Source organism: Chiloscyllium plagiosum, unplaced genomic scaffold, assembly GCF_037043375.1.
Source record: "Chiloscyllium plagiosum isolate Xiang-an unplaced genomic scaffold, Cpla_swu_hap1 HiC_scaffold_19, whole genome shotgun sequence".
Lineage (NCBI taxonomy): Eukaryota > Metazoa > Chordata > Chondrichthyes > Orectolobiformes > Hemiscylliidae > Chiloscyllium > Chiloscyllium plagiosum.
In genome coordinates this window covers 64,547,118-64,573,872 of record NW_028270157.1, presented here as the reverse complement: position 1 = coordinate 64,573,872, position 26,755 = coordinate 64,547,118, and the positions used below count along the sequence as shown (strand labels likewise).

The 26,755-nt window shown below is 43.4% G+C and overlaps 1 protein-coding gene across 1 annotated transcript in view; it reads left to right on the top strand.

Annotated features, from left to right (window-relative positions):
- The first annotated feature begins 414 nt into the window (after nucleotides 1-414).
- Nucleotides 415-26,755, top strand: part of tmtc1 (transmembrane O-mannosyltransferase targeting cadherins 1) — a 139,061-nt gene continuing 112,720 nt past the window's right edge. The window contains exons 1-3 of the mRNA XM_087996930.1: nucleotides 415-444; nucleotides 536-609; nucleotides 1,647-1,823. Coding sequence (XP_087853056.1) covers nucleotides 415-444; nucleotides 536-609; nucleotides 1,647-1,823 — 281 coding nt within the window. The remainder of the gene's footprint in view (nucleotides 445-535; nucleotides 610-1,646; nucleotides 1,824-26,755) is intronic.

Here is a 26,755-nt window from a genome sequence, read left to right as displayed (position 1 = left end):
ATGATCTCACTCATTTCTTGTGCAGCTATGGCAAGACTTCCCAATTTTCATCCTCCATCTCCCTCACGATGAAGCCAAGACTCCATTTGCCTTTCTAATTACTTGCTGCCTTGCAGTACCTGCATTGCCAATGTTGTGTTATTTGTGGATGAAGTCACCGAGCTCTCTCCTTACTGCAGCAATCAGAAATCTCTCTTCATTGAAATAATCTGATTTTTCTGTTCTTCCCTCCAAAGTTGATTTTCCTACATTCTCCTGCTGGCTGTCTTTTTGTCCACCTGTTTATCCCTTTGTAGACTGTTCCCGCCCCCATCGGAGTGGGGATCTGTCTGAGAGAGGGGCTCACTGTCAGGTAGCCTTGCTAGCACTCTTCCAGTTTCATGGTGAAGAGGTTCTGGAAGCGTGCAGCTGATCATGAAGCTGTTTTTAGTTGACAGGAGGGATGTAAGAGGAATTGAGGGAAAGTCTGAGGCCCCCTCTTATTGTATTTTGACTTTGTGATGTATTCTGACATCTGTGTTTCTTGTTTTTCCAGGTGACGGGCATTGTGGGGCGAGCAGATGTATTAGCTTGTGTCCTCTTCCTATTGACTTTTCTCTCCTATCTTCGGTACGTACAGCTGCATCATTTTCCCTTAGCACTAACATCGCGTCACAGAGCTGTCAGGTTTTTCAATAGTAAAGTGGCCTTTTTTTATTTCCTTGTTTCTGTCCATTGTATTTTAGCTTTCCTTTTTAATTATCTGTCCTGGGTTTGATTGGTTGTTTAAATGGATCACTATTTTAGATATGAAATCAAATTTTCAGTATTTAAAAATGTAATTCCCAAAGTCAGTATGGAGACACTGGAATACCACTAGACTCAAACAGGAGCCATTAAAATTGCTGCTGCTGTCAGCTGGGGGGCATTAGCATACTTCGAATCGCAGAGCTGTAAAGTACGGAAACAGACCCTTCAGTCCAACTTGTCCATATCAACCAGATATCCTAAATTAATCTTGCCAGCACTTGGCCCATATCCCTCGAAACCCTTCCTCTTCATGACCCATTGAGATACCTTTAAAATGTTGTAATTATACCAGCCTCCCCCACTTCCCCTGGCAACTCTCTCAGATACCCACCACCTTCTGTGTGAAAACGTTGCCTCTGAGGTTCCTCTTATATCTTTCCACTTTCACCCTAAACCTATGCCCTCTATTTTTGGACTCCCCTACTGTGGGAATACCCTTGGCTATTCATCCTATCCATGCCCCTCATGGTTTTATGAACCTCAATCAGGTCACCCCAGACCTGTTGCCCTATCCTATTACTATACATTTCTCCTGACTGAGGCGCCTAGCCTACACATCCCTGGACACTTTGGGTAATTTTAACATGGTCAATTCACCTGACCTGCACATCTTTGGACTTTGGGAGAAAACTGGAGCACCCGGTGGAAACCCACGCAGACTCAGGGAGAATGTGCAAACTCCACGCAGACAGTTGCCCGTGGCTAGAATCGAACCCAGGTCCCTGATGCTGTGAGGTACTGAGCCACCATGCCGCCCCATGTATTCATAATTTTGATTACGCCTTCTTTATCAGAAGTGATAGCTGAACAAGAACTGGAGACTTGCTTGTCTCATTGTTTCTCTTTCTCCCCTGTAGGAGCGTGAACAGTGCCTGCATTGGGAAATGCTTTCCTCCGACCAGTTCTCCATTCTTCCTGTTGCTAAGCCTGTTCCTTGGTACCTGTGCGATGTTGGTTAAAGAGACAGGCATCACTGTCTTTGGAGTGTGTCTTATCTACGACCTTCTTGTTCTGTGCTCTAACAGACTTCCGATGTAAGTTTTAATGAGTTTCTTATCAACCTGTGGCAAGTACTTAGCTGCTTTTTAAAACAGCGACGCTCATTCATAAATTTAAATATGTTACTGCTGAGTTTGCCAGTTTTGTTAGATGGAAGCGTAAACTGTTGTTAGGATAGGAATGCTGTTTCGGTTTTGATGGAACTTAGTTGCAACTTGTTTGCTAAAACATACTGTATTTGTCAAGTACCATGCCAATTATTATTTCTGGTTCCAATATCAAAGAGGAAGACAAGGAATTGAAAAACCCCACTCCACCTAGTTCATCTTCTGCCATCCTGTTAGTCATGCAGGTGAGTTAAGGAGATGTTGCAGACAATTAATTGCATCCAGTTTCTTAGCTTAGACTACATCAGAAGGTATTTTTAAGAATCTTTTCAGGGAAATATGGGATTTTCTCACTGGGCCAGCAATAATTGTCTATTCTCAATTGCCCTTGAAAGGTCGATGGTGTGTTGCTGCCTTGAATCACTGCAGTCCCTGTGCTGTACGTAGGTAATGTCGTTAGGGAGGGAGTTCCAGGAGTTTGACCCAGCGACAGTGAAGAAAGGGTGACGTATTCCCATGTCAGGATGGTGAGTGGCTCGGAGGGGAATTTGCAGGGGGTGGTGTCCTGCTGTCCTCGTCCTTCTAGGTGGAAGTGGTTGTCTGTTTGGATTTCTGCCGTGCGCCTTGTAGATGGTACACACTGCTGCTATTGAGTGTCGGTGTAGGGAGTGGATGTGGCTGTGATGCCAGTCAAACAGGCTGCTTTGTCCTCTGATGTGAAGCTGCTTGAGTGTTGTTGGAGATACATCCATCCAGACAAGTCGGGGGGTATTCTGACTTGCAGGATCTTGTTCCTTTAAAGGGTCAGGAACTCTAACTGCAGGCAGTTTACTTTTAATGTATTCACAGGATGAGGGCATCCCTGGCTAGGCCAGCATTAATTTTCCCATGGAGAAAGTGAGGTCTGCAGATGCTGGAGATCAAAGTTGAAACTTTATTGCTGGAACAGCACAGCAGGTCAGGCAGCATCCAGGGCCTGTGCCCGAATCCAGGGCCTGTGCACAGGAAGAAGGGCCTGTGCCCGAAACGTCGAATCTCCTGTTCCCTGGATGCTGCCTGACCTGCTGTGCTGTTCCAGCAATAAAGTTTCAACATTAATTTTCCCATCCCTAGTTGCCCTGGGGTTGAGAGTCAGCCACATTGTTGTGGCTCTGGGGTCATGTAGGCCAGCCCAGGGAAGGATAGCAATTTTGTTCAGGCTTTTCTTTTTAAAAGACCACTTTTGAGTTGCCCTCATCAAGTTTGTAAATTTCCTACCCCAGCTTGGAGGCTTCAAACTTGACATCTTCCCTTTCCCAAAACAAAAGAGCTCTCAGTTCCAGCTGGTGGTTACAGATGAATTCACCAAAGGGCACAATGACCCAGTTTCATTCAGGTTCCTGGATCGCATCCCGAATGCGGCATCTAGAATGGCTGCATGGGTCCTGCCAGTTGTTAAAGTCAACATTAAGAGCTATTGTCAACCAGAGTCATGAGGTGGGTAAATTATCATTATAGGGATTCCTTGATGGACGTTATGTTATTGGCTATTAAGACTGAATGCTGTCATCAGTGCCCTGTTGGGAGGAGTGTCCTAGTCCAGTTATAATATTGAAACACTTGCAATAATTGAGCTCTGTCACCTTACTAATACTGTGTAGATATTGCTGTCTGTGTGATTGGGAAACCAAGTCCAAGATGGCATATCCAACTTACATGCCCACAGTAGCTGCTTGATCTGCACGAGCCCTATCAGTAAAGAGGGCTTTGATGGCTCTTTGTAACACTGGACCCTGGATTTGTTATTCAGTAGGGTTACTACAATTGGAAACAAGAGAATGTTCGACCAGGTTTGGAGAGCTTGAGCTGTAGGAGGAGGCTGAATAGACTGGGGCTATTTTCCCTGGAGCACGAAGGCTGAGGGATGACCTTTATGGAGGTTTATGGAATTGTGAGGGACATGGATCAGGTCTTTTTTCCCAGGGTAGGGGAGTTCAAAACAAAAAAGCATAGCTTTAAGCTGAGCAGGGAAAGATTTAAAAAGGGACCTGAGGGGCAACTTTCTCACGCAGAGGGTGCTGCATGTATAGAATGAGAAGCCAGAGGAGGTGGTGAAGGCTGGTACAATTACAACATGTAAAAAGCATCGAGATGGTATATGAATTGGAGGAATATGAGCCAAATGCTGGCAAATGGGACTAGATTCATTTAGGATATCTGGTCAGCATGGCGAGTTGAATTGAATTTATTGTCGTGTGTACCGAGGCACAGTGAAAAGCTTTGTCTTGTGAGCAACACAGGCAGATCACCGAGTTAATAGCATTGATAAGTAAATAATAGGTAAACAGCAGCAAAACCAAAACACAGGTACAGGCGAATGCTATCAGAGGAGCTTCAAACTTGAGTTTAGATAAAACATACTTTTAAAAATTACTAATAACTATGCTATTAAGTTTAAACAGTGTAGAACAATTGTCGGAAATAGGAAACTTAGATCTGCATGCAGGAGCTCGCAAGGAGTTGACCATATCTGGCGCCATCTTGCAGTTAGACTGAAGGGTTCTGTTTCTGTGCTGTGTAAGTCTGACTGTGGCTCCCCCCAGCTCCACCACTGGGATTTCCTTATATCATGTTCAGTCTGTTGTGCATTAATGAATAGAGGTTGGTCACTGAGTGGTCAACCATTTCATTATGATTGTATCATGCGACTAACCGAATGGCAGAAGCTGAATTTGATGGACTGTGGTTGTCTTTGTCCAGCAATTCCTGAAGTGTTTCTTGTAAATGTTGGTTTCGGGACTCGTTTGGGATATGTTGAACAGATTTGCTGCCGCCAAACCCCTCTCCTGCTTAGTCTTGGCTACTGATATCATATCAGGAAGGCTGTCCACTCAAAGTCTTTGACAGAAGGCAGACTTAGTCTTACTCAACAGGATATGTCTTAACGTAATACTTAATAGCTGGTTGCATTGCATCGCAGATACATGATAGTCTTTTGTCAGGCATCAGGCTCGACTCAAGAGCAAGTTCACAATAGTCTGACAAGAACATTTTCTTTCTGCATTGGTAACAGACACACACAACCAAACGCTGGTTAGTTCCTCCCAGAAGCAATTCATTATATCCTGAAGGGTGGACCCCTACTCATGATATGGCTGACTCTCTTTCAGGTCCTGACTTCCTTAGACAACAGTGTTTACTCATCGGAGGCAATTTACAAATAACTAGGTTACTGGCAACACGCACAGTTCCACCCCCTGTCTGCAGACTGTTAAGCGCAACCATGATTGAGAAAATTGTTCAAATTTCAAAACTGATTACTGCAGGACATGAGATTCAAAAGACAGCTGCCTTTACGCATTCCTGTGACTTCAAGCAGTGGTTTTACTCAAGGTGTTTGGAGAAGGGCCATACTCCTGTCTGGTGTTACTTGATACTTTGTGTTCCACTTACACTTAGTCTTCACAGCAATCTTGTCTCCATGACTCCCCTGCCCCTCCACAACACTGTCATCCAAGACAAAGCCAAGGCTCCACTTCCTGTCCTCAATCAGCGGCTGTAGTTTTGGTGCCGGGGTGGCACGGTGGCTCAGTGGTTAGCATTGCTGCCTCACAGTGCCAGGGACCCGGGTTCGAATCCCGCCTTGGGCGACTGTCTCTCTGGAGTTTGCACATTCGCCCCTTCTTTGCATGGGTTTCCTCCGGGTGCTCCGGTTTCCTCCCACAATCCAAAGATATGCAGGTCAGAGTGATGCTGGAAAAGTACAGCAGGTCAGGCAGCATCCGAGGAGCAGGAAAATCGATGTTTCGGGCAAAAGTCCTTCATCAGGAATGTCGATTTTCCTGCTCTTTGGATGCACCTGACCCTGCTGTGCTTTTCCAGCACCACTTTGATCTAAACTCTGGTTTCCAGTGTCTGCAGTCCTCACTTTTGCCCTGGTGTCTCAAACCATCTAACCGTCTATGAAATACTTTTGAAGTGCAGTCACAATTATAATGGAGGTCAGTACGCTGTAGATGTCAGAGTTACTGGGAGATTAATATATCTACAAAATGCAGAGAGGTCCATTCCTCTCACTGTTCAAAACTCACTATCCCCTTGTCGTACTGACTGACTCTCACTCATAGCCAGTTACCTGTTGGTGACTGAAGGTCAACATTTTCCATCTCTCTTTTTGATATTTCTGAGGCACTGAGACTTGATAGCACTTGATGATTTCCTGTGCCTCCCCTTCTCCCAATCCACTGCATTGATCAGCGTCCAGCTTCCTCAAAGTGATTGAGATTGGGTAGCCACTGTAGTGGGGAGGTGGTGCTGAAAATGTACGTTCTTGCACATACAGATAAATGAATCCAATTGGCTATACACTAATGGTTGCAATTATCTGGGTAGCCCAAAGTGCTTCATGTCATATGCTGCGTGGGTCATAACAATTGTAAAAATTGATAGTCCAGTCAAAATGGTGAAGGTACTTTTCATTTGCCGCATTTTGCTGGGGTGTGGATCCAGTGTGGGGGCAATGGGTAAATGGCTGTGTGTTCCCCACATGCGTGCACCCACACTCGCTTCCAGCCAGCCCTTCTGCCACCTGTTAATCTTGGCTGAGGCTCACTGAGTTGTTTTTCACGTCTTTGGACTCTCCTCTACAGGAATGTGATAGGAGGATTAGTGAACAACTTGATTGGGTACAGCAGCAACAGTCCAACAGGACTATTTGAATAGCAGCTAATGAGGTGGTTACTTCTGTGTGGTGACTAGGTTGTATGAGCTACCTTGACCATCAGAAATGAGTTTCTAAGAATGCTGTTACTGTTGGAGTGGGGTTTGACCCGTACTATTGCTGTCTGAGAGGATGGAATCCTATCTCTTGGCCAGAAGCTTATCCTTAGCTGACTGGTGTTACTATTTGAGCTATGAGAAGAAACCTGAATAGGCCGGGGTTGTTTTCACTGGAGTGTCTGAAGCTGAGGGCGAACTTTATTGAGGTTTATCAAATCATTGGGAGGGGGCATGGATAGGATGAATAGCCAAGATCATTTTCCCCAAGACAGGGAAGCTCAAAACTAGAGGGGAGTTTAAGGTGAGAGGGGAAAGTCTTAAAAGGAACCTAAGGGACAACTTTCTCACGCAGAGGGTGGCGCATGTATGGAATGAGCTGCCAGAGGAAGTGGTGGAGGCTGGTACAATTACATCATTTTAAAAGGCATCTGGATGGGCTAAATGCTGATAAATGGGACTGCATTAATTTAAGATATCTGGTTGGTATGGATGAGTTGGATCTGTGACCAGACCACCAAAACCCATGTTGCAGCCTGGCCAAGGCTTTTATTTTAAAACAAAGTGTGAGAGCTCCAGGTTATTTACAAAAAAAAGAAAGCTACAAGGTTCCACAGTTTTAGCCAAATAAGAACAAATGCTACTTCACAAAGTAAGAGCAGTTATATAATCGACAATACATGTGTGACTTATTTCTGGCATTCCTACCTATTCCCACTGTATAGCATCAGGCACATGGCTTCCTTCTAAGCTTCACATTTTGATGCAGCTTTCCCTGTGGAAATTCCTGTCACTCACATCAATGCCACTGCTTTAACATCCATTTCATTTACAGCTCCTATATTTTCTAAAGACTCCTGAACATTCCTATTGCTGCTGGTTTACCATTCCACTTGCCACAATTTACTTGTATATATTTGGTTTTGTAGTTTTAAATGTATGTTTCCTAGCAATGCTTTTATTCTCTATACTATCATGTTTATCAACTAGTACACTTTCTGTCCTCTGCCTAAAGCTAGATTCTCATCTGCTCTTCCACCTACTTGGTTTCCATATGACAAGTTACAAATGTTTAGCTGTCTGTGAGAAATACTGGATATGCAACTCTGAGAGCATTGCCTCTTTGATTTTGGTTACTTGATGCCCATCCATATCGGACTTAATTGTTATTGGAATGCTATTCCTCAATTTGTTGATTATCATGGTTTCCCTTTCATTCACAAAAGCTTGCTCAAACTTCAATGAGTGAAACCATCAATCTCAAAATGTTCAGCTCTTTTTTTGAGTGGGTTTAATGTTCACTGTCCTAAACTTTAATTGGTAGCTTCTTCATAAGCATCAAATGTCACAGTGCTAACTGTTCCAGTGACTGAAGGGATGTTCTTAGAATAAACATCCAGTGCTTTATGGTCAACAGAATATGAGTCCTTTGGCCACTTCAGATCTTTAGTGCTTTTCTCAAACAAGAATCCCAGACCAGGCGAGTGTGTATGCAAGTCCTCGAGGTGAGCCCCAAAGCAGATGTCACTGCAGGGAGAAGGCACATCCTGGGCTGGAGGCTGCCACTGGGAGTTGAGGTCTCTGGTTTTGAAGCCCAGTGTAGTCTGGAGACTTGGCCCGGTGCGGTCTGGAGGATAGGTGTTGGCTTGGGCGAAAAGGATTGTAATTTGTGTACTTTTTTTTCCTTTTTATTCTTATGCTGGATTTTTAAAATTAATCTTTCAATTTTGTACCAAATACTTAAGTATCTGCACAGGTAGTTCCTCTATAATGTAGTGGTTGTGTTCTTGTGCAACCTTGCATTATAGAAAAATCGCGCTTTAGGAACATCACGTAAAGTGTTGGCAATGTAATTGTGTTACAGCCAACACGTGTTTTAAAAGTTCGCGCTTTAGAAACAGTGTCTCCGATACATTAATCACGTTATAGAGAATTTGCGTTAATGAAAAGCAACTTATGGCAGAACAACCTCTACCCCAGTACCTTGTACCTAAGATAGTGCCATAAGTGATGACATTGCAAACTTTTCACTGCACTCATTTGACTGCTCGTGATTTTAAAAAAATACTAGTTCTAATTCTAATTCTAAAATAGCTCCAACTCCTCTTCCCTAATTTTAGGAAACAAAAGAAGATTTTTGTTCAAATTAAATTTCTAATTTCCATCCTCGTTAAAATAATTAGACTGTCTTTCAGTCTGTAAGCTAAACTTTCCTCTTTTTTCCATTCAATCTTCATTTATTTTCTCCCTCTGAAGTTCTCTTTCTCTCTGCTGATGTTTTTCCTCCATTGCCAACATCTCTATCTTGAGCTTGTGAAAACATTTGCCTTTCTCTTTCAAGCTCACAATTTCTGATTTCTTTTTTTAACTTTCTTAATCCCTGTTTTTAACTCTAAATCCACCCTTTTTGCCTTTGCTATTAATTTGCTGTTGGTTAAATTTTGCAAATCACTCATGGATAAATTTTCCCTCTCCAAGAAAGATCATAGCAACTGACAAAGCCACTTTGGTCTTCAGTTTGTGAAGTAAATCCACCATGAAAATCATTTTAGTCTTGAACTTAGCACTCCTCTTTGTCTGCAGATTTCAAATCCTATGCAGGCCACTAAATTATGTTGCAATCCCAAAATTTACATTACAGTCTGGCTTGGGACTTGTAATTTTATTTTGAAGTAGGCCAAGTGTGAGGTTCAGGGGACTTGCTACAAGAATAAAGCTGCAAGTTACCATAGTTTTAAACAAATGACAGTAAATTATACTGAATAATCTACAGTACATGCACTATTTATTTTTAGCACTCGGAATTAGCATGCAGTAAATTTGACTGGCCCACAGCACGTATCAAAGAGTAAATGTGATCTTGACAGATCCTGAAGAAGGGCCTGTGCCCGAAACGTCGAATCTCCTGTTCCCTGGATGCTGCCTGACCTGCTGTGCTGTTCCAGCAATAAAGTTTCAACTCTTGACAGATCCCACAGATTTCTCAGCAGTTCACCCCACACGATAAGGACATGGGGGTCTTTAAATCTTATTGAAGGGATCATAATTCTTCACTTTTGACAATTTGGCCTTGTAACTCCCTCTCCGCCATTTCACCATGAACCCTTTCAACGTCTGCACTGACCCTACTTGATCATCCTCCTTTTCAAGACCTGCACCTCTCTTGGACTTTGAAATGACACCTGTGTGTGCATTCACAAGTTTTGTTCCAGGTCATCACTGACAGCTAGCTTCACCAAGCTCATTTGGCCCCTTGAGTCTTTTCTGATATCAAATCATATTATGGTTGATCTGTATCTGAAGTCCACTAGCCATTTTAGTTCCAGATCAACAGTGGTCCAGTCGGTAGCATGTTTACCCCTGAGTTAGGAATTAATGGGTTCAGATCCCAGGACTGCAGTACTGAGGGAGTGTTGCACTGTTGGAGGAGTCATCTTTCAGATGAAAAGTTAAACCAATGTCTTGCCTGCTTTGTCAGTTGAATACTTTGACAGTGAGCAAGGGATTATCCCAGGTGTGCAGAGTGATTTATCCAACAGTTAATGTCACAGAAATAAATTACCCAGTTATTATCATGTTGCTGTTTGGGAGCTTGCTAAACATAATGTGGCTGCTACCTTTCCTATGTTTCATGTTTTGAAATCACACCTGTGTAGCACCTTGGGACATCTCATGGGCATGTAAGGTGCTATATAAATGACAGAGGTGTTCACAAATGGTTTTGATGAAGTCAATAAGGAGTGATTGTTTTCCTGGACAGAATGGTCACTAATCAGAGGATGCAGGTAATTCGCAAAAACAAAATCCCACGGATGACGTGAGGAAACATGTTTACGTGGTGGGTTGCTGCGATCTGGAATGCACTGCCTTAAAGGAAGCAGATTCAGTAGTAATCTTCCAAATGGAAGTTGGGTAAATGGTTAACACGAAAACATTTTCAGGGCTTTGGGGAAAGATTGGTGTAGTGGGACTAATTGGAAAGCTCTTTCAAAGGCCTGGCTCAGAGATCATGGAATAATGGGCTCTTTCTGTGCTGCATTGTTCTACGTTTCTGTGATTCGAAGGCTCTGTATATGCAGAACGACCTCACTTGTCCACTAATCTCGCTTTGGTCCTAAATATGCATTAAATAGCAAAGACTTGACAGTTCGCTCGGATTTAATGATAGTTAATTGCCTGATTGAGAAGCCCCATTGCCTTTGTCCTGCTGTGCGGAGCCATGTTGTGAAGGAATGCAGAGGAAATACCATAGATAGTTTCACTGCAAGGGGAAGGAGGAAGGTCAAACATTGGAGCCTGCGTTGTGTTCTGTTTTGAGTCTCGCAGTGAATAAGGCCAGGGTTGGAAACGTGCCCAGAATTTCTGACAGGCGAGTTTGATGTTTTTTGACTCGCGGCCCAGAGCTTGACTGAGCTGCTTATGTACAGCCACTCAAGCATCAGTTCCTAGAATTCCACATACGAATTGGTCTGAGAGCAACAAAGATCGGCCCGGTGTGGGCTGCTGGTAACAATTTAAATTTCTGTCTGGGAGCGGCAGCCCAGATAAGATTGTTACTGACCTGTACCATCTCAACCGAAGTGCTGAAGGACCAACCCCTCTTCTCCCAGTGTCCCCACAGCTCCTGGAGAAGTTCTCCAGCACAGCTTGTTGGCTGTTTCTCTGTCAATTGTGACTGTATTTCAACTGCTCATTTCAAAACTAGTATCCCTTGCTGCTGAGTTTTGTAAAGGGATGCAAGAAAGTGGCAGCCTACTTAACAACGCTTGATTCTTTGAGTCAGCTGTGGTTCAGTGGTGCTAGTTATTGGCTTTAGGTCAGAAAGCTTTGTGTTCACGTTGCATTCAAGCACGCAGTTAGGACTGGCACTCTCATGTTGTGTTGAGGGAGTGCTGTATTGTCAGACGTGCTCGCTCTCTTTAGAATGACTCATCTGGGGACCCAGGTTTGAATCCTGCCATTGCAGATGGTGGAAATTGAATTCGATTGTAACCTGGAATGAAGAGTCTAAGGGTGGCCATGAATCCATTGTTGATTGTTGGCAAAACCCATCTGGTTCACTAATGTCCTTTAGGAAAGGAAACTGCCATCCTTATGGCTTAGGTATGATTCCAGACTCTCAGCAATGTGGTTGACTCTTAACTGCCCTTGGGCAATTAGGGATGGGCAATAAACGCTGGCCTTGCCAGAGATGCCCTCATATCCCATGAATGAGCAGTGGCCTTAATTTCCCCTTTGGTTGGGGGAAACATTGAGTTCTCCTTTTATTTGTTTTTGCAATATTTACATATCAACCAACATCCCAAAAACAGATGATTTGGCCCTTACCCCAGTGTCTGTGGAATTTTGCTGCGTTTCATTTGGTTGCCTGCTCAACTACATTACATTTTTGGTGTTGTATATTGTTTGGTCTCTGATTACTGTGCACCCAAGTTGCCTGGGAGGGAGAGCAAATGAAACTGGTTCTAGTTCCTGCTCAATATCCTCTCAGTCGCCTTTTCACTCCACAGAAGTACTCCTCCTTGACATCCTATTGTCTGTGAACCTGACCTTAAATATTGAAATGACCTTGGAACCAAGATTATTAATACTACAATCGAACAAAACAAAGGATGCTGGAGAACGGAAACGAGCAATAACAGAAATTGCTGGAGAAACTCAGCAGGTCTGGCAGCATCTGTGGAGAGCAAACAGAGTTAAAATTTTGAGTCCGGATCTTTAGAAGTAGGAGCAGCCTGGACAAAGTGATATTTAACTGATAGTGGGGGTAAGGGGTCAGGAGTGAGTAGATAGGTAGACAGGATGCCGGGAGAGAGAGAGAGTGAGAGCAAGATTAAAAAAAAGGCATAGGCAGACAAAGGGATTGATACTAAGCTAGGGAAGAAGAGAAGCTAGATAAGTAATAATGGGGACTTTGAGTACTAAACTTCAAAACAGGTTGGCTGCACTGAAAAGCAAGCCATTTCATGACAGAACCTGGCATAGTTAGGATAGGTAATAGGAAAAAGAAAGGGGTGTTCTTGCTGTAAAATTCTTAAACTCGACTTGTTGAGCCCTGAAGGCTGTAAGGTGTCCAGGTGGAATGCCTGCCGAGCGTAGGCATTCTGCAAATTGATCAACCATTCTGCATTCCGTTTCCCCAATGTGAAGGGGCCACTTGGTGAGCATCAGATGCAATGGACTATAGTGAGTGAAGTGCAAGTAAATCGCTGCTTCACCTAAAAGGTGTGTCTGGGTCCTGGATAGTGAGGAAGGGGGAAGTAAACAGGCAGGTGAATGTATGCGAAGATGTCATGGTGTGGAGGGAGATGTTTGGAGTGGACCAGTGTGTCCTGGAGGGAATGATCTCTGCGCAGTGCTGACGAGGCAGGGGAGAGGAATATGTATATGGTTGTGGCATCCTGCTGGAGGTGATGGAAAATGGCAGCTAATGATCCTTTGGATGTGGAGGCTGCTGAGATAGTAAGGGAAACTTTCCAACTTTCAGGGCTCAACATTGACTTTAACATTTTAGAGCATGTCTATTGCCTAACTCACCTGCCCAGGTCCAGTCATGAAGTGGGATGCTTTACACTGGGGAGACTGGATGCCTCCTAGCAGAGCGCTTTAGGGAACATCGCCCCGTGGCCCAACATTTCAACTCCCCCTCCCACTCTGTCGAGGACATGGAGGTCCTGGGCCTCTTTCACCGCCGCTCCCTCACCACCAGACGCCTGGAGGAAGAACGCCTCATCTTCCGCCTCGGAATACTTCAACCCCAGGGCATCAATGTGGACTTCAACAGTTTCCTCATTTCCCCTTCCCCCACCTCACCCTAGTTCCAAACTTCCAGCTCAGCACTGTCCCCATGACTTGTCCGGACTTGTCCTACCTGCCTATCTCCTTTTCCACCTATCCACTCCACCCTCTCCTCCCTGACCTATCACCTTCATCCCCTCCCCCACTCACCCATTGTACTCTATGCTACTTTCTCCCCACCCCCACTCGAGCTTATCTCATCAACGCTCCAGGCTAACTGCCTTTATTCCTGATGAAGGGCTTTTGCCCGAAACGTCGATTTCGAAGCTCCTTGGATGCTGCCTGAACTGCTGTGCTCTTCCAGCACCACTAATCCAGAATCTGGTTTCCAGCATCTGCAGTCATTGTTTTTACCTCTTCAGTATAGGCCAATCCATTTTCAATTATTCATAGTTCTCCCCATCCCACCCATCATCTATCTAGTTTCTCCTCTTCTCTGGACCTACTATAAACAATAGCTGCTTCTAATCCTGATGAAGGGTCACTGGACTGAAACATTAACTCTCTTTTCTCTCCACAGATACTGCAGACCTGCTGAGATTCTCCAGCAATTTCTGTTTTGTTTGTTTTGTTTAAGCTGCAGTTCACTTGTCATCAGGCTGGCACCTATTGTTTATTTTCAGGATGTGGGTATTGCTGGGCAGGCTGGCATTTACTACCCCTTTGGTACAATGGAGTAAAATACGTTGGTGAAGGACTGTGGTTTTGCTTAGACCAGACTCATTTTCCTATAGGAACCAGTTGGGCTTTCACAGTTTGATGGCCTGTGCTGTTGAGTTATGTTGAAACTGAGTGTATTTGGAAGGCATGTTGCTGTGAGTTACCTTAGACTTTACTGTCACTGTATTGCTGTAATTTTGTTAGAATTATGGGTGATGTGTGCCATAGATGGTTACTGCCAAGTTGCTGATCCTTGCAGTGCACACTCACAAATCTGTGGTGAAAGTCCAAATCTAACAGTCTTTTATTTTCATCTTGATCTCTTCATGCAATTTGCTTCTTGGGAAAAAAAATTGCCATAGCATTATGCACAGTTCATAGCTTTCATTAAAAATACATACAAATATTGAACTTCTGGATACAAAGTACAACTGAAAATGTTTTACAAAATGTTCTTTCAGACTCTGCTTTTCCTTGTGAATAATATTTTGGCACTGGGCCTTTCCCTAATAAGTCAGTTCCTGTTGCAGGGCGACTGTTTCTTGTCAAGTTTACGGACTTATGTAACAAGAAACGAGTTCCAAGTGGGAGGTAAAGGCAAGTATTGAGCTGACAAATGCTTGCTGCTTTATTAAGGTATTCTTGAAAAAAAAACCCTCTTGTCTAGGTTAATTATACATGGGACTATTTTGTCTCTTCTCTTTTTCTCCTCCTCAAGCTCTGGACTTTAGTCTCACGCTGTCAGTTATTTGTTGCTAGGTAACCATTCCACAGCAATACTCTTAAACCTTGTCCAGCTAGGTCACTCTTTGTATTAAAGGTTGGACAGTCAGTGACATTTTAAAAAATATATTATTGTATGATTGTGGCAATTCTAGAAATATTTCCTTTCTCTTTGTTTCATCTTTCTTGTCCAGAAGGCATTAATTTAATAGAAATAAGAATTCATTGAGACACTTTATCACCTTGAGTTATGTTGAATTCTGTTGTATGATGTTCAAATGCCTCTTAGTAATGTGGTGCAGTTAAAGAATACTTGAATAATTTGCTGCAGTGTTGCAGAACAGTTTCTTGCTGTGTTCTTGTTTCCATATTGTTTCAAAATCATTGTCTGATCTGAAAATACATTTTTATATTAAATAAAGGATTAATTTCCTTCCATAGAAGAATAAGAACTACTAGAACAAGGATTGCATACTGATACCTAATATTATAAGCTGGTGGCCTAATGGTATTATCACTGTATTCATTATTCACAGACCTAAACGAAGGCTGTGGGCACATGGGTTCAAATCCCACCACCTGCAGTGTGTGGAATTTAAGTCCAGTTAGTAAACTAGGAACTGAAAGTTAGTCTCAGTGAGGGAATAGGTAGTCTGAGTGTTTTTCCCAGGTAAAAATGTCAATTATTAGGGGACACATGTAGAAGGGGGAAACTTTAAAGAAGATGAGAGGTAGAGTTTTTACAGAGGGTGGTAAGTACTTGGAATGTGCTGTCAGAGGAGGTGGTGGAAGTAGATCTAAGAACTAGGAACAGGAGTAGGCCACCTGGCCCTTCGAGCCTGCTCCGCCATTCAATAAGATCATGGCTGATCTTTTCATGGTCTCAGCTCCACCTACCCACCCTCTCACCATAACTCTTAATTCCTTTACTATTCAAAAAATTACTATATTAGCTTTAAAAACATTCAATGAGGAAGCCTCAACTACTTCACTGGGCAGGGAATTCCATAAATTCACAACCCTCTGATGTTCCTTCTCAATTCAGTCTTAAATCTGTTCTCCCTAATTTTGAGGCTATGCCCTCTTCTCCTAGTTTCACCCACCAGCGGAAACATCCTCTCTACTTCTATCTTATCTGTTCTGTTCATAATTTGATATGTTTCTATAAGACCTCCCCTCATTCTTCTAAATTCCAATGAATATAATCCCAGTCTGCTCAGTCCCTCCACATAAACCAACCCCCTCAACTCCAAAATCAACCTAGTGAATCTCCTCTGCACTCCCACTAGTGCCAGTCCTATCCTTTCTCAAGTAGGGAGACCAAAACTTGTTGCCTCTAGTTACTACATCAAGTTTCAAACTTTTATACTTTACGTACTTGCCTCATTAGCATCTGGTCACTTGCATCACTGTGAGCAGAGGGAGGGATAGAGATGCGAGAGCAACATTGAAGAGGACCTTGACAGATGTGTCAATCCATAGGGAATAGAGGGATTATGGACAGAGTAGAGGCAAAAGGCTTTAGTTTAGAAAGTTTGGAAAGGCATCAGGTGTCAGTGGAATCTTGGTGCCGAAGGGCTTGTTCCTGTAATATTCTAGGTTCTTGGAAAGCTGCATAAATTTCTTGCATCCACATTATGGATGCAAACATAGTGGAAGATTTGGGGGCTACTGATTGCAATTCTTTAGCAACCTGGCGAGAAAGGGTCCAGCATCAAACTTCTGTCCTTCACCAAATAAACTGAGTTTTGTTGGGGAAAGGGTCAACATGACAATTTTCTATGGAAACAAACTCTGGTTCCTGTTTGTCTTGGCTGACACATCTGAGGACTGCTGGTTCTAATCTGGATCAGACATGACTATGAACAGCCATGTCATTACACCGTAGAGGGTGTCCATTTGGCCCATCATGCCTGCACCGGTTCTACACCTAGTGCCAATCTCTTGCCTTTTCCTCATACTTCTGTTCATTATGTCCATGAAAATAATCATCAAATGCATTATTGCTCCAAGTATTTTGATGTGTGCTGTTGGGTTTCTCCCCCACCAAGGCAACAATCAAATAAATTCATTACTGTAGTTTAGTAAAATGTGTTTGCTGTCAGATGTGCCCCATCAGCTTTTCTACACATCTCTTGGTGAGGCCTACAGCTCTGTTGGAAGGTGAAGGTGGAATTGGAACATCTGGACTGGTTCAGACCTGTTTCAATCCCAACAACCTGTTGCCTTCCTTTTATCATTGCATCTTATGGATTTCTACCCTCGTGCCAAGCCTAACCTAAACCAAGTCATTACCGATTAGAACAGTGGAGGGACAGTTGTGGTGGTCATGGAGCACTTGTTTCCTATCACTGGCCATTCAGAATGGACCAAGATTCCCTGTTTAAAAATTCTGTTCCTCCCTTTGCTCCTAGTGATAGAAGTGACCGGGTGCTGCTGAGGCAAGGATATAAATTGCAAAAGTTTGGAACATGATGTAGCAGTTAGATGCAAGAAATTTTTTTTTCTCTGCAGCCTTTTAGATTAGATTATAGATTACATTACAGTGTGGAAACAGGCCCTTCGGCCCAACAAGTCCACACCGACCCGCCGAAGCGCAACCCACCCATACCCCTACATTTACCCCTTAACTAACACTACGAGCAATTTAGCATGGCCAATTCACCTGACCTGCACATCCCTTAACACTATGGGCAATCGAGCATGGCCAATTCACCTTGACCCTGCACATCCCTTAATACTATGGGCAATCTAGCATGGCCAATTCACCTGACCCTGCACATCCCTTAACACTAGGGGCAATCGAGCATGGCCAATTCACCCGACCTGCACATCCCTTAACACTATGGGCAATCGAGCATGGCCAGTTCACCTGACCCTGCACATCCCTTAACATTATGGACAATCGAGCATGGCCAATTCACCTGACCCTGCACATCCCTTAACACTATGGGCAATTGAGCATGGCCAATTCACCTGACCCTGCACATCCCTTAATACTATGGGCAATTGAGTATGGCCAATTCACCTGACCCTACACATCCCTTAATACTATGGGCAATTGAGCATGGCCAATTCACCCTGACCTGCACATCTTTTGGAGTGTGAATGGAAACTGGAGCACCTGGAAGAAATCCACGCAGACACAGGAAGAATGTGCAAACTGCACACGACCTCCACCCGAGGTTGGAATCGAACCCGTGTCCCTGGTGCTGTGAGGCAGCAGTGCATGAGAGGCATGGACAGGGTGAATGCTCTCCGTCTTTTTCCCGGTGTTGGGGAATCGAGGATTAGAGGGCATCAGTATAAGGTGAGTGGGGAAAGATTAAAAGGGAACCTGAGGGGCAACATTTTTATACAGAGAGTGGTATGCATATGGAATGAACTGCCAGCAGAAATTGTGGAGGCAGGTGCATTAACAACACTTAAAAGGCATTTGGATAAGTAGATGGATAGGAAAGGTTTAGAAGGATATGGGCCAAGCGCAGGGAAATGGGGTTAGCGTGGACCAACATTTTGATCAGCATGGACCAGTTTGGTCAAAGGGCCTGTCTCCATGCTGTAGGACTCCATGACTCTAAGAGAGAGAAAGAGGAAAGGAGACATTAGCAGCTTCAAAGACTCCTTGCATTCCTTTTCTGTAAGTAGCTTTTGCCTTTTCTCATTGCTATCTACCCCTTTCTCATTTTGCTATGCCCCCACCCCTTTGGAAAGTTGGGGAGTAGATATTGGCTGTGTTGCTTGACAACGTGCAAAAGGTCACAGAGGTAATTGAGTCATAGAGTTATACAGCATGGAATTAGACCCTTCAGTCCAATAAGTCCATGCTGAATATAAATGCAAACTAAACTAATCCCACCTACCTGTGTTTGGCCTTTATCTCTCCAAATATTTCCTATTTATGAACTTTTAAATGTTATAGCTGTACCTGCATCCACCAGTTTCTCTGACAGTTTATTCTGCACATGAACCCTACTATGTGGGGACAAAAAGTTGCCTCTCAACATCATCTGAAACATGTCAGTTCCAAAATCTGTGCTGGAAACACTAACTCTGCCTCGCCAGCACACCCCACAAGATGGCATGAACTAAAATTTCCTCTGAATCCATAGTGGGGAGACCAAAATGTCATAATTATAAAGTATATAAGATTATGTTTTGGGACTATTTTTAAATTTCAGGTCAAATAGAGAATGGAGGCAGTGATTGGAAAAAGCAGGAAAATAGAATTGAGCATTATCAGAGCAGTTGTGATCTCGGTGAATGGTGAAGAAGATTCAGTGAGCTTGAATGGCTGCTGCTGCTCCTAAGCCTTATGGTCTTTGACCTCTGAACTCTGCTGACCGTAATCTTGTATGGTGTGGTTGTTGATATTTAAACAGGACCCAGATTGTTTTGCAGGGAAGAAGATGCTAGTCGCACTTATAAACATTGAGCTGAGCTCTGCTGACAATGGGTGGTCTATTACTCTCTCAATTATGGAGGGATGTTTGGGATATCAACTTTTGTAAACTTTAAAATGGAGTTGTTGGTTTCAAGAACATCTAATTAATGTCTCTTCTTGGATACAAATCCCACATGAGTCATGTTGCTGCGGAGGTGAGCTTTGGCAAGTTCCCATAGAAGCCATTGTAGAATCAGTTTACAGGTTTTTCCTAAAAGATCCTGGAACCTCTCAGAAACAGTCAATCCACAAGGATGTTGGTGGAGGAGTGTAATGATGAGAGAGAGAGAGAGAGAGAGAGAGAATGGAAAGATGGAGACTGCTGTACTTTTGTAAGAGAAAGGCCCTATCACCCATGTTTGGACTGAAGTGACCAACTTTGTGAGGATTTAATTGAATTTGAATGATTTGCCTAACTTGCCTTCAGGGAAAAATCTCCAATTTATCCCTTGAACTAACTAACATACTAAGTATTAGTAGTTGATGTTTGGGGGCATTTAAGGGTTGACCACAATCTCAGTCACATTTTATAATTGATTTTAAACTTTCACTAGTTGTTATAGTGGAATATGAACCTGTGCCTTCTGGCATTAGACTGAGCTTCTGGATTCCAAGTCCAGTGTCATTACCACAGTGCCAGCATCTCTTCATGTGTGAAGAAAATCCCAGGAAATTGATAGTACTGTATTGCCATATGCTGTAAACTGTCTGATGCTGCTGCTTGAGTGGGCAAATGTATATCTAAAGAGGAAAGGAAACATGTTTCCGATGAGCCTAATATGTGCAGCAGCATACAAGGGTGTTTTTGTATCTACCTCCTGGCCAGTTATAGAGGTGTACAGCACAGAAACAGACCTTTCAGTCCAACTCATCCATGCTGACCAGATATTCCAACCCAATCTGATTCCACCTGACAGCACCCAGCTCATATCCCTCCAAACCTTTCCTATTCATGTACCCATCCAGATGCCTTTTAAGTGTTGCAATTGTACAAGCCTACACCACTTCCTCTGGCAGCATATTCCATACACATACCACCCTCTGTGTGAAAAAGTTGCCCCTTAGGTCTCTCTCATATCTTTCCCCTCTCACCCTAGACCTATGCCTTCTAGTTCTGGACTCCCCTACCCCAGGGAAAAGATCTTGTTTATTTATCCTATCCATGCCCCTCATGATTTTATAAACCTCTATAAGGTCACCGCTCAGCCTCCGACCCTCCAGGGAAAACAGCCCTAGCCTTTCAACCCCTCCCTGTAGCTCAAATCCTCCAACCCTGGCAACATCCTTGTAAATCTTTTCTGAACCCTTTCAAGTTTCACAACATCCTTACGATAGGAAGGAGACCAGAATTGCACGCAATTTTCCAAAAGTGGCCTAACCAATATCCTGTACATCTGCAACATGACCTCCCAACTCCTGTACTCAATACTCTGACCAATAAAGGAAAGCATGCCAAACGCTGCCTTCACTATCCTATCTACCTCCAAATATACTTTCAAGGAGCTATGAACCTGCACTCCAAGGTCTCTTTGTTCAGCAGCATTCCCTAGGACCTTACCATTAAGGATATAAGTCCTGCTAAGATTTGCTTTCCCAAAATGCAGCACCTCACATTTGTCTAAATTAAATTCCATCTGTCATTCCTCAGCCCACTGGCCCATCTGGTCAAGATCCCGTTGTAAGCTGAGGTAACCACCTTTGCTGTCCACTACACCTCCAATTTTGGTGTCATCTGCAAACTGACTAACTATACCTCTTATGCTCGCATCCAAATTATTTTTATAAATGACGAAAAGTAGTGGACTCAGCACCAATCCTCGTGGCACTCCACTGGTCACGGGCCTCTAGTCTAGAAAACAACCCTCCACCACCACCCTCTGGTTTCTACCCTTTGAGCCAGTTCTGTATCTAAATGGCTAGTTCTCCCAGTATTCAGTGAGATCTAACCTTACTAACCAGTCTCCCATGGGGAACTTTGTCGAACGCCTTACTGAAGTCCATATAGATCACGTCTACTGCTCTGCCTTCATCAATCCTCTTTGTTACTTCCTCAAAAAACTCAATCAAGTTTGTGAGACATGATTTCCCACGCACAAAACCATGTTGACTATTCCTAATCAGTCCTTGCCTTTCCAAATACATGTAGATCCTGTCCCTCAGGATTCCCTCCAACAACTTGCCCTCCACCGAAGTCAGGCTCACCGGTCTATAGTTCCCTGGCTTGTCCTTATCATCTTTCTTAATTGGTGGCACCATGTTAACCAACCTGCAGTCTTCTGGTACCTCACCTGTGACTATTGATGATACAAATATCTCAGCGAGGGGCCCAGCAATCACTTCCAGAACGTTCCACTGAGTCCTAGGGTAGACCTGATCAGGTCCTCCAACTGAATATTTCTCATCAATTGCGAAACCCCCTTACACTGATGAGTGTCCTCCAGGTGTAGAGGCAGTCCCTTAGCTGGCCCATTATGATTAAAGTCTGTGTCCTCTCTTACTGCTCCCTGAGCTTAAGTAAAGATGTTGATCCTGACTATCCTCTTAAATATTTCCTTCCCTGTTGTGGACCGGACTAAACACCCTCAAAATATCATAAGAACATAGTCCAGACTAACTTTTTCTTATTTTTAAGGTAAATGTAAGATGTTACATTCCAGATGCTGTGTGATTGGTCAAACTACCCGACTTAGAGCTAAGCATCCTTTGTTGATCCACTGTAGTTAAGATATAACAAAAGAAAGAAGGATTTGGAATAACTTAATACTACTGGAAAACTTAACAATTTAGTAGACACAGTACCTATTGCTAATTAACTGTTCGAATATAGCAACATCCTGTAAATGCACACTTGGCAACAGGCAAATTCGATTGTCTAACATACAACCCCAGTAGCAGGAAGTGAACCCTCGGCTTTTGTAAACTGAGAGAGAAAAAAAAAAGCTTCCGCTTCTTCAAGATCCCCCCAACAGCAACTGCTGAAAATGAAACTAAAAATCCTGATTCTGTGAGAGCTGGACCACACTCTTTCAGGCTGCTTCTATTGTTTCAACTTGATTTTAAAAACTCAAGGCCTCACAAGCTGTTTATTCTAGTGGCTTTGGTATACTGCTTGATACCTCTACCTTAAAAACTCTCCAAAAAATATACCAGGACAAAATAAACCTCTTAAAGGTCAGTATTGTCACACCCTCATGAGATATGTGTTTGTGCTTTTTGCAATCTCAGGATGCCTCAAAATGCATTTTCAATTAATGATGCCCTTTGAAGTATATTCACTGCTGTGCTTTGTGCTTCATTATATGTTATCCCATGTAGTGTATACCACAAATGGTTGGGTTCTGTTCAGTTGGATATCTTGAAGCTTATTTACAACACTAAACTAGCCACATGAGACTGACTGCATAATAGAGGGAAACTGACTGTGTGTGATTTAGGTGTCATAATGTTAACATGCCACAATGACCTGTAACTCTCTTAAAGGTACAGTCCTGACTAGTCTGGAATTTGTCACAATACAAAAGTAACTGCTCCTATTTCATTGTTATTCAGCTCTGTGCGTGTGTGTATGTCTAGAATGTAGAAATTAAAGCAGCCAATGTCTGCTCAACAAACTCCCTCACCAGCCATTAGATAGTAGTCGAAAAGCAAAATGAATGGTGGAAATCTGAAATAATTTAAATTGTTCTGATCAATGCACTGTTAGCTCTGATTCTTTCTCCACAGATGCTTCCAGACCTGCTGAGTACTTCCAGTATTTTCTCCTTCTGTAATGAGATACCAATGCCATGTGAAATCTCTCAATCACGTAAAACGGCAGGCGTGCTGTGAAGTTATTTTTTCTAACAGTCTGGTCATCCCTAAGTTATGCAGTGTCAGCCCAGGTTTTTGTGGTACATCTCTGGTGTGGGAGTTAAATCTGAGACCCTTTTGATTCCCAGAGTCCTCCTGCTATAGTTCTCTGTCGGAGGCTGCTGGCCCAGTATAGGTTCATTCCGGCAGTGTGACTTGCTTATAACGTTGTTGAGGACTTAAGGAATGATATTTTTGCGAACATTTACTTCTGTTGGAAATAGGGCAGATCCAGCGGTGATTGTTTTGTGTGTTTAGTTCTGCACAGGCGCTGTTGTCAGCTGCTGACAGAGCAGCTTTCTGTGAGGGGGTACTGTACAGAGAGCAGCTTTCTGTGAGGGATACTGTACAGAGAGCAGCTTTCTGTGAGGGATACTGTACAGAGAGCAGCTTTCTGTGAGGGATACTGTACAGAGAGCAGCTTTCTGTGAGGGGGTACTGTACAGAGAGCAGCTTTCTGTGAGGGATACTGTACAGAGAACAGCTTTCTGTGAGGGGGTACTGTACAGAGAGCAGCTTTCTGTGAGGGGATACTGTACAGAGAGCAGCTTTCCGTGAGGGATACTGTACAGAGAGCAGCTTTCTGTGAGGTGTACTGTACAGACAGCAGCTTTCTGTGAGGGGGTACTGTACAGAGAGCAGCTTTCTGTGAGGGATACTGTACAGAGAGCAGCTTTCTGTGAGGGGGTACTGTACAGAGAGCAGCTTTCTGTGAGGGGGTACTGTACAGAGAGCAGCTTTCTGTGGGGGGTACTGTACAGAGAGCAGCTTTCTGTGAGGGGTACTGTACAGAGAGCAGCCTTCTGTGAGGTGTACTGTACAGAGAGCAGCTTTCTGTGAGGTGTACTGTACAGAGAGCAGCTTTCTGTGAGGGGTACTGTACAGAGAGCAGCCTTCTGTGAGGGGGTACTGTACAGAGAGCAGCTTTCTGTGAGGGGGTACTGTACAGAGAGCAGCTTTCTGTGGGGGGTACTGTACAGAGAGCAGCTTTCTGTGAGGGGTACTGTACAGAGAGCAGCCTTCTGTGAGGTGTACTGTACAGAGAGCAGCTTTCTGTGAGGGGTTACTGTACAGAGAGCAGCTTTCTGTGAGGGGTTACTGTACAGAGAGCAGCTTTCTGTGAGAGGGTACTGTACAGAGAGCAGCTTTCTGTGAGGGATACTGTACAGAGAGCAGCTTTCTGTGAGGGGGTACTGTACAGATAGAGAGCAGCTTTCTGTGAGGGGTACTGTACAGAGAGCAGCTTTCTGTGAGGGGGCACTGTACAGAGGGCAGATTTCTGTGAGAGATACTGGTCAGAGAGCAGCTTCCTGTGAAATGTACACTACTTCTAAATGATCCCTTTTTAAAAAATAATGGAGGGGCATAGTACAAGAATGTTAGGAAGAAACGTCCTGGTGATAAAATTGTAGGTGGTGAACCCAAAAGCAAGGCTATAACACTGGGAGAGGCACTAGGTATTACAAAGCATTTTGAGCATAAGGAGAGAATATGAGATACAACTCACTTAACAGGAATGAGGGAGTCTACCTTACGCACCATGATGACCCTCTGTGCCTGCATTGATAATATTTGTGAAATGTACTGTGTTAAATTTACTTTTGTTTCATTGATAAATATGATTTATACCATCATTTGGGCTGTGCAGTACTTTGTGTTAGATATTTGGGTGATATTTGAGCGATTGTGAGTAATATTTTTGTGCTGGTCTCACCCTAACTCTACTTTTCCCATAGGCCCCGTTATTTCTATTAAGTGATTTTCGTTAAGCAAGGTTTCACTGGAACCACCTGTAGTTGATTTATAGCTCATCTCTCTAACATCTGGATTGGTTTCCTCCACACCACCTCTCAATTGTGGCTGACCTCTCCCTTGCAGCGTGACGGCTAGGGATGGGAAGTTGGCAATAGGGCCAAGTTGCTTTGGTTATTGGAAGCTCCCAGTTGTTTGGACAAATCCTTTCCACTTCTCCCTCGGCAGGTTCCAGGCCAAACCCCTGGAGCCATTTGGACCTGAAATTGCTAATTCCAAGTTTAACAATGAGAAGTATTTTGATTTTTTTTTTTGGAAATTCTATTTTGTGTGGTTTGCCTGTTTTTTTGCTGTAAGAACATGCGAAGTAGGGGCACATGGAGGCCATTTGGCTCCTCAATTCTACCCTCCTATTCTATAAGCTCATGTTTAATCGACCCCAGACCTCCCCTCTTCTTTTGTGCCAGCTCCACACAATCCTCAACTTAATACTTCAAAGATCTGACAAAATTATCAAAGTATTTTCAGTCATCTGGCCTCCACAACTCTCTGGGGTAGAGAAGTCTGGGGTAGGCATTTACTATCCTCTGAGCGAAGAAAGTCTTTTGCAGCTCAGTTTGAAATGAATGTCTTTTTATTCAATAACTGTGTTCCCTTGTCTGAGATTTCCCCCAGGAGTGGAGGCAGCTTTTCAACATCTACCCAATGAAGCCTCCTCAGAACCTTGTCTGCTTCAACAAGATCATCCTTTGTTCTTCTAAACTCAAATGATTAAAGGCCTAAACTATTGAACCGTTCTTCAAAAGTCAGTCCTTTCATCCCAGCAATCCATCCTAGTGAATCTCCTTGAACTGCGTCCAAAGCCATTATTTTCTTTCTTCAAGACCAAACCTATACTCAGTGCTCTAGGTATGCCCTGGTTGGAACCAGACTTCCCTACCCTCCCAGCAATAAAGACCAAAATTCGATTTGCCATCTTAATTAGAATCATAGAGATACACAGCATGGAAATAGACCAACTCGTCCATGCCAACCATAGCCAAAATTAATCTAGTCCCATTTGCCAACATTTGGTCCATACCCCCTTCATCATTTCTTATCCAGATGCCTTTTAAATGTTGTAATTATACCAGCCTCCACCACTTTCTTGGCAGCTTATTCGATACTTGCACCACCTTCTGTGTGGAAAACGTTACCCTTTAGGTTCCTTTGAAATCTTTCCCCTCTCACCTTAAACCTATGTTTTGGACTCCCCTACCCTGAGGAGAAGACTTCAGTTATTCACCCTATCCATGGCCCTCATGAATTTATAAACCCAATTACTTGCAGTACTTGCTTGCTAACCTTTTGTGTTTCATGTGCCTCCTTTAGATATTTTTGAGACAACAATTTTTCAGCAATCTCTTCCTTCCCTTACAAAGGTTGAATATATTTCAGTTTGAATTAAAGACATGGATGACCCGTGATAAGGCTTCCATTTTCTTCAGTGCCAGCTTTAGCCCTCACAAAAGGAGCATGACTAAATGTAGAGTAAACCGCCCAGCAGCTTGCTTTAATGCCCATGTTTTTAACCACCCCAAACTAACTTGAGAAGCGCTCTTTTCATCAATCTTCAAAGTCCAGTATCCTGACCTATCCAAACTAACCAACCCATCGTCACTGTTAACACAGTGAGATCATCAATTCTTGCAAGAACCTAAAAGCTTTTTTTTCAAAAAATGTCCAAAAAAATTGGGACTGTCATAACCCTGGGAGTAGCACAGCCCAAGCAAAAAGTTTGCTTTTACAGAGTCATTGTATCATAGAGATGTACAGCATGGAAACAGATCCTTTGGTCCAACCCGTCCATGCCGACCAGATATCCCAACCCAATCTAGTC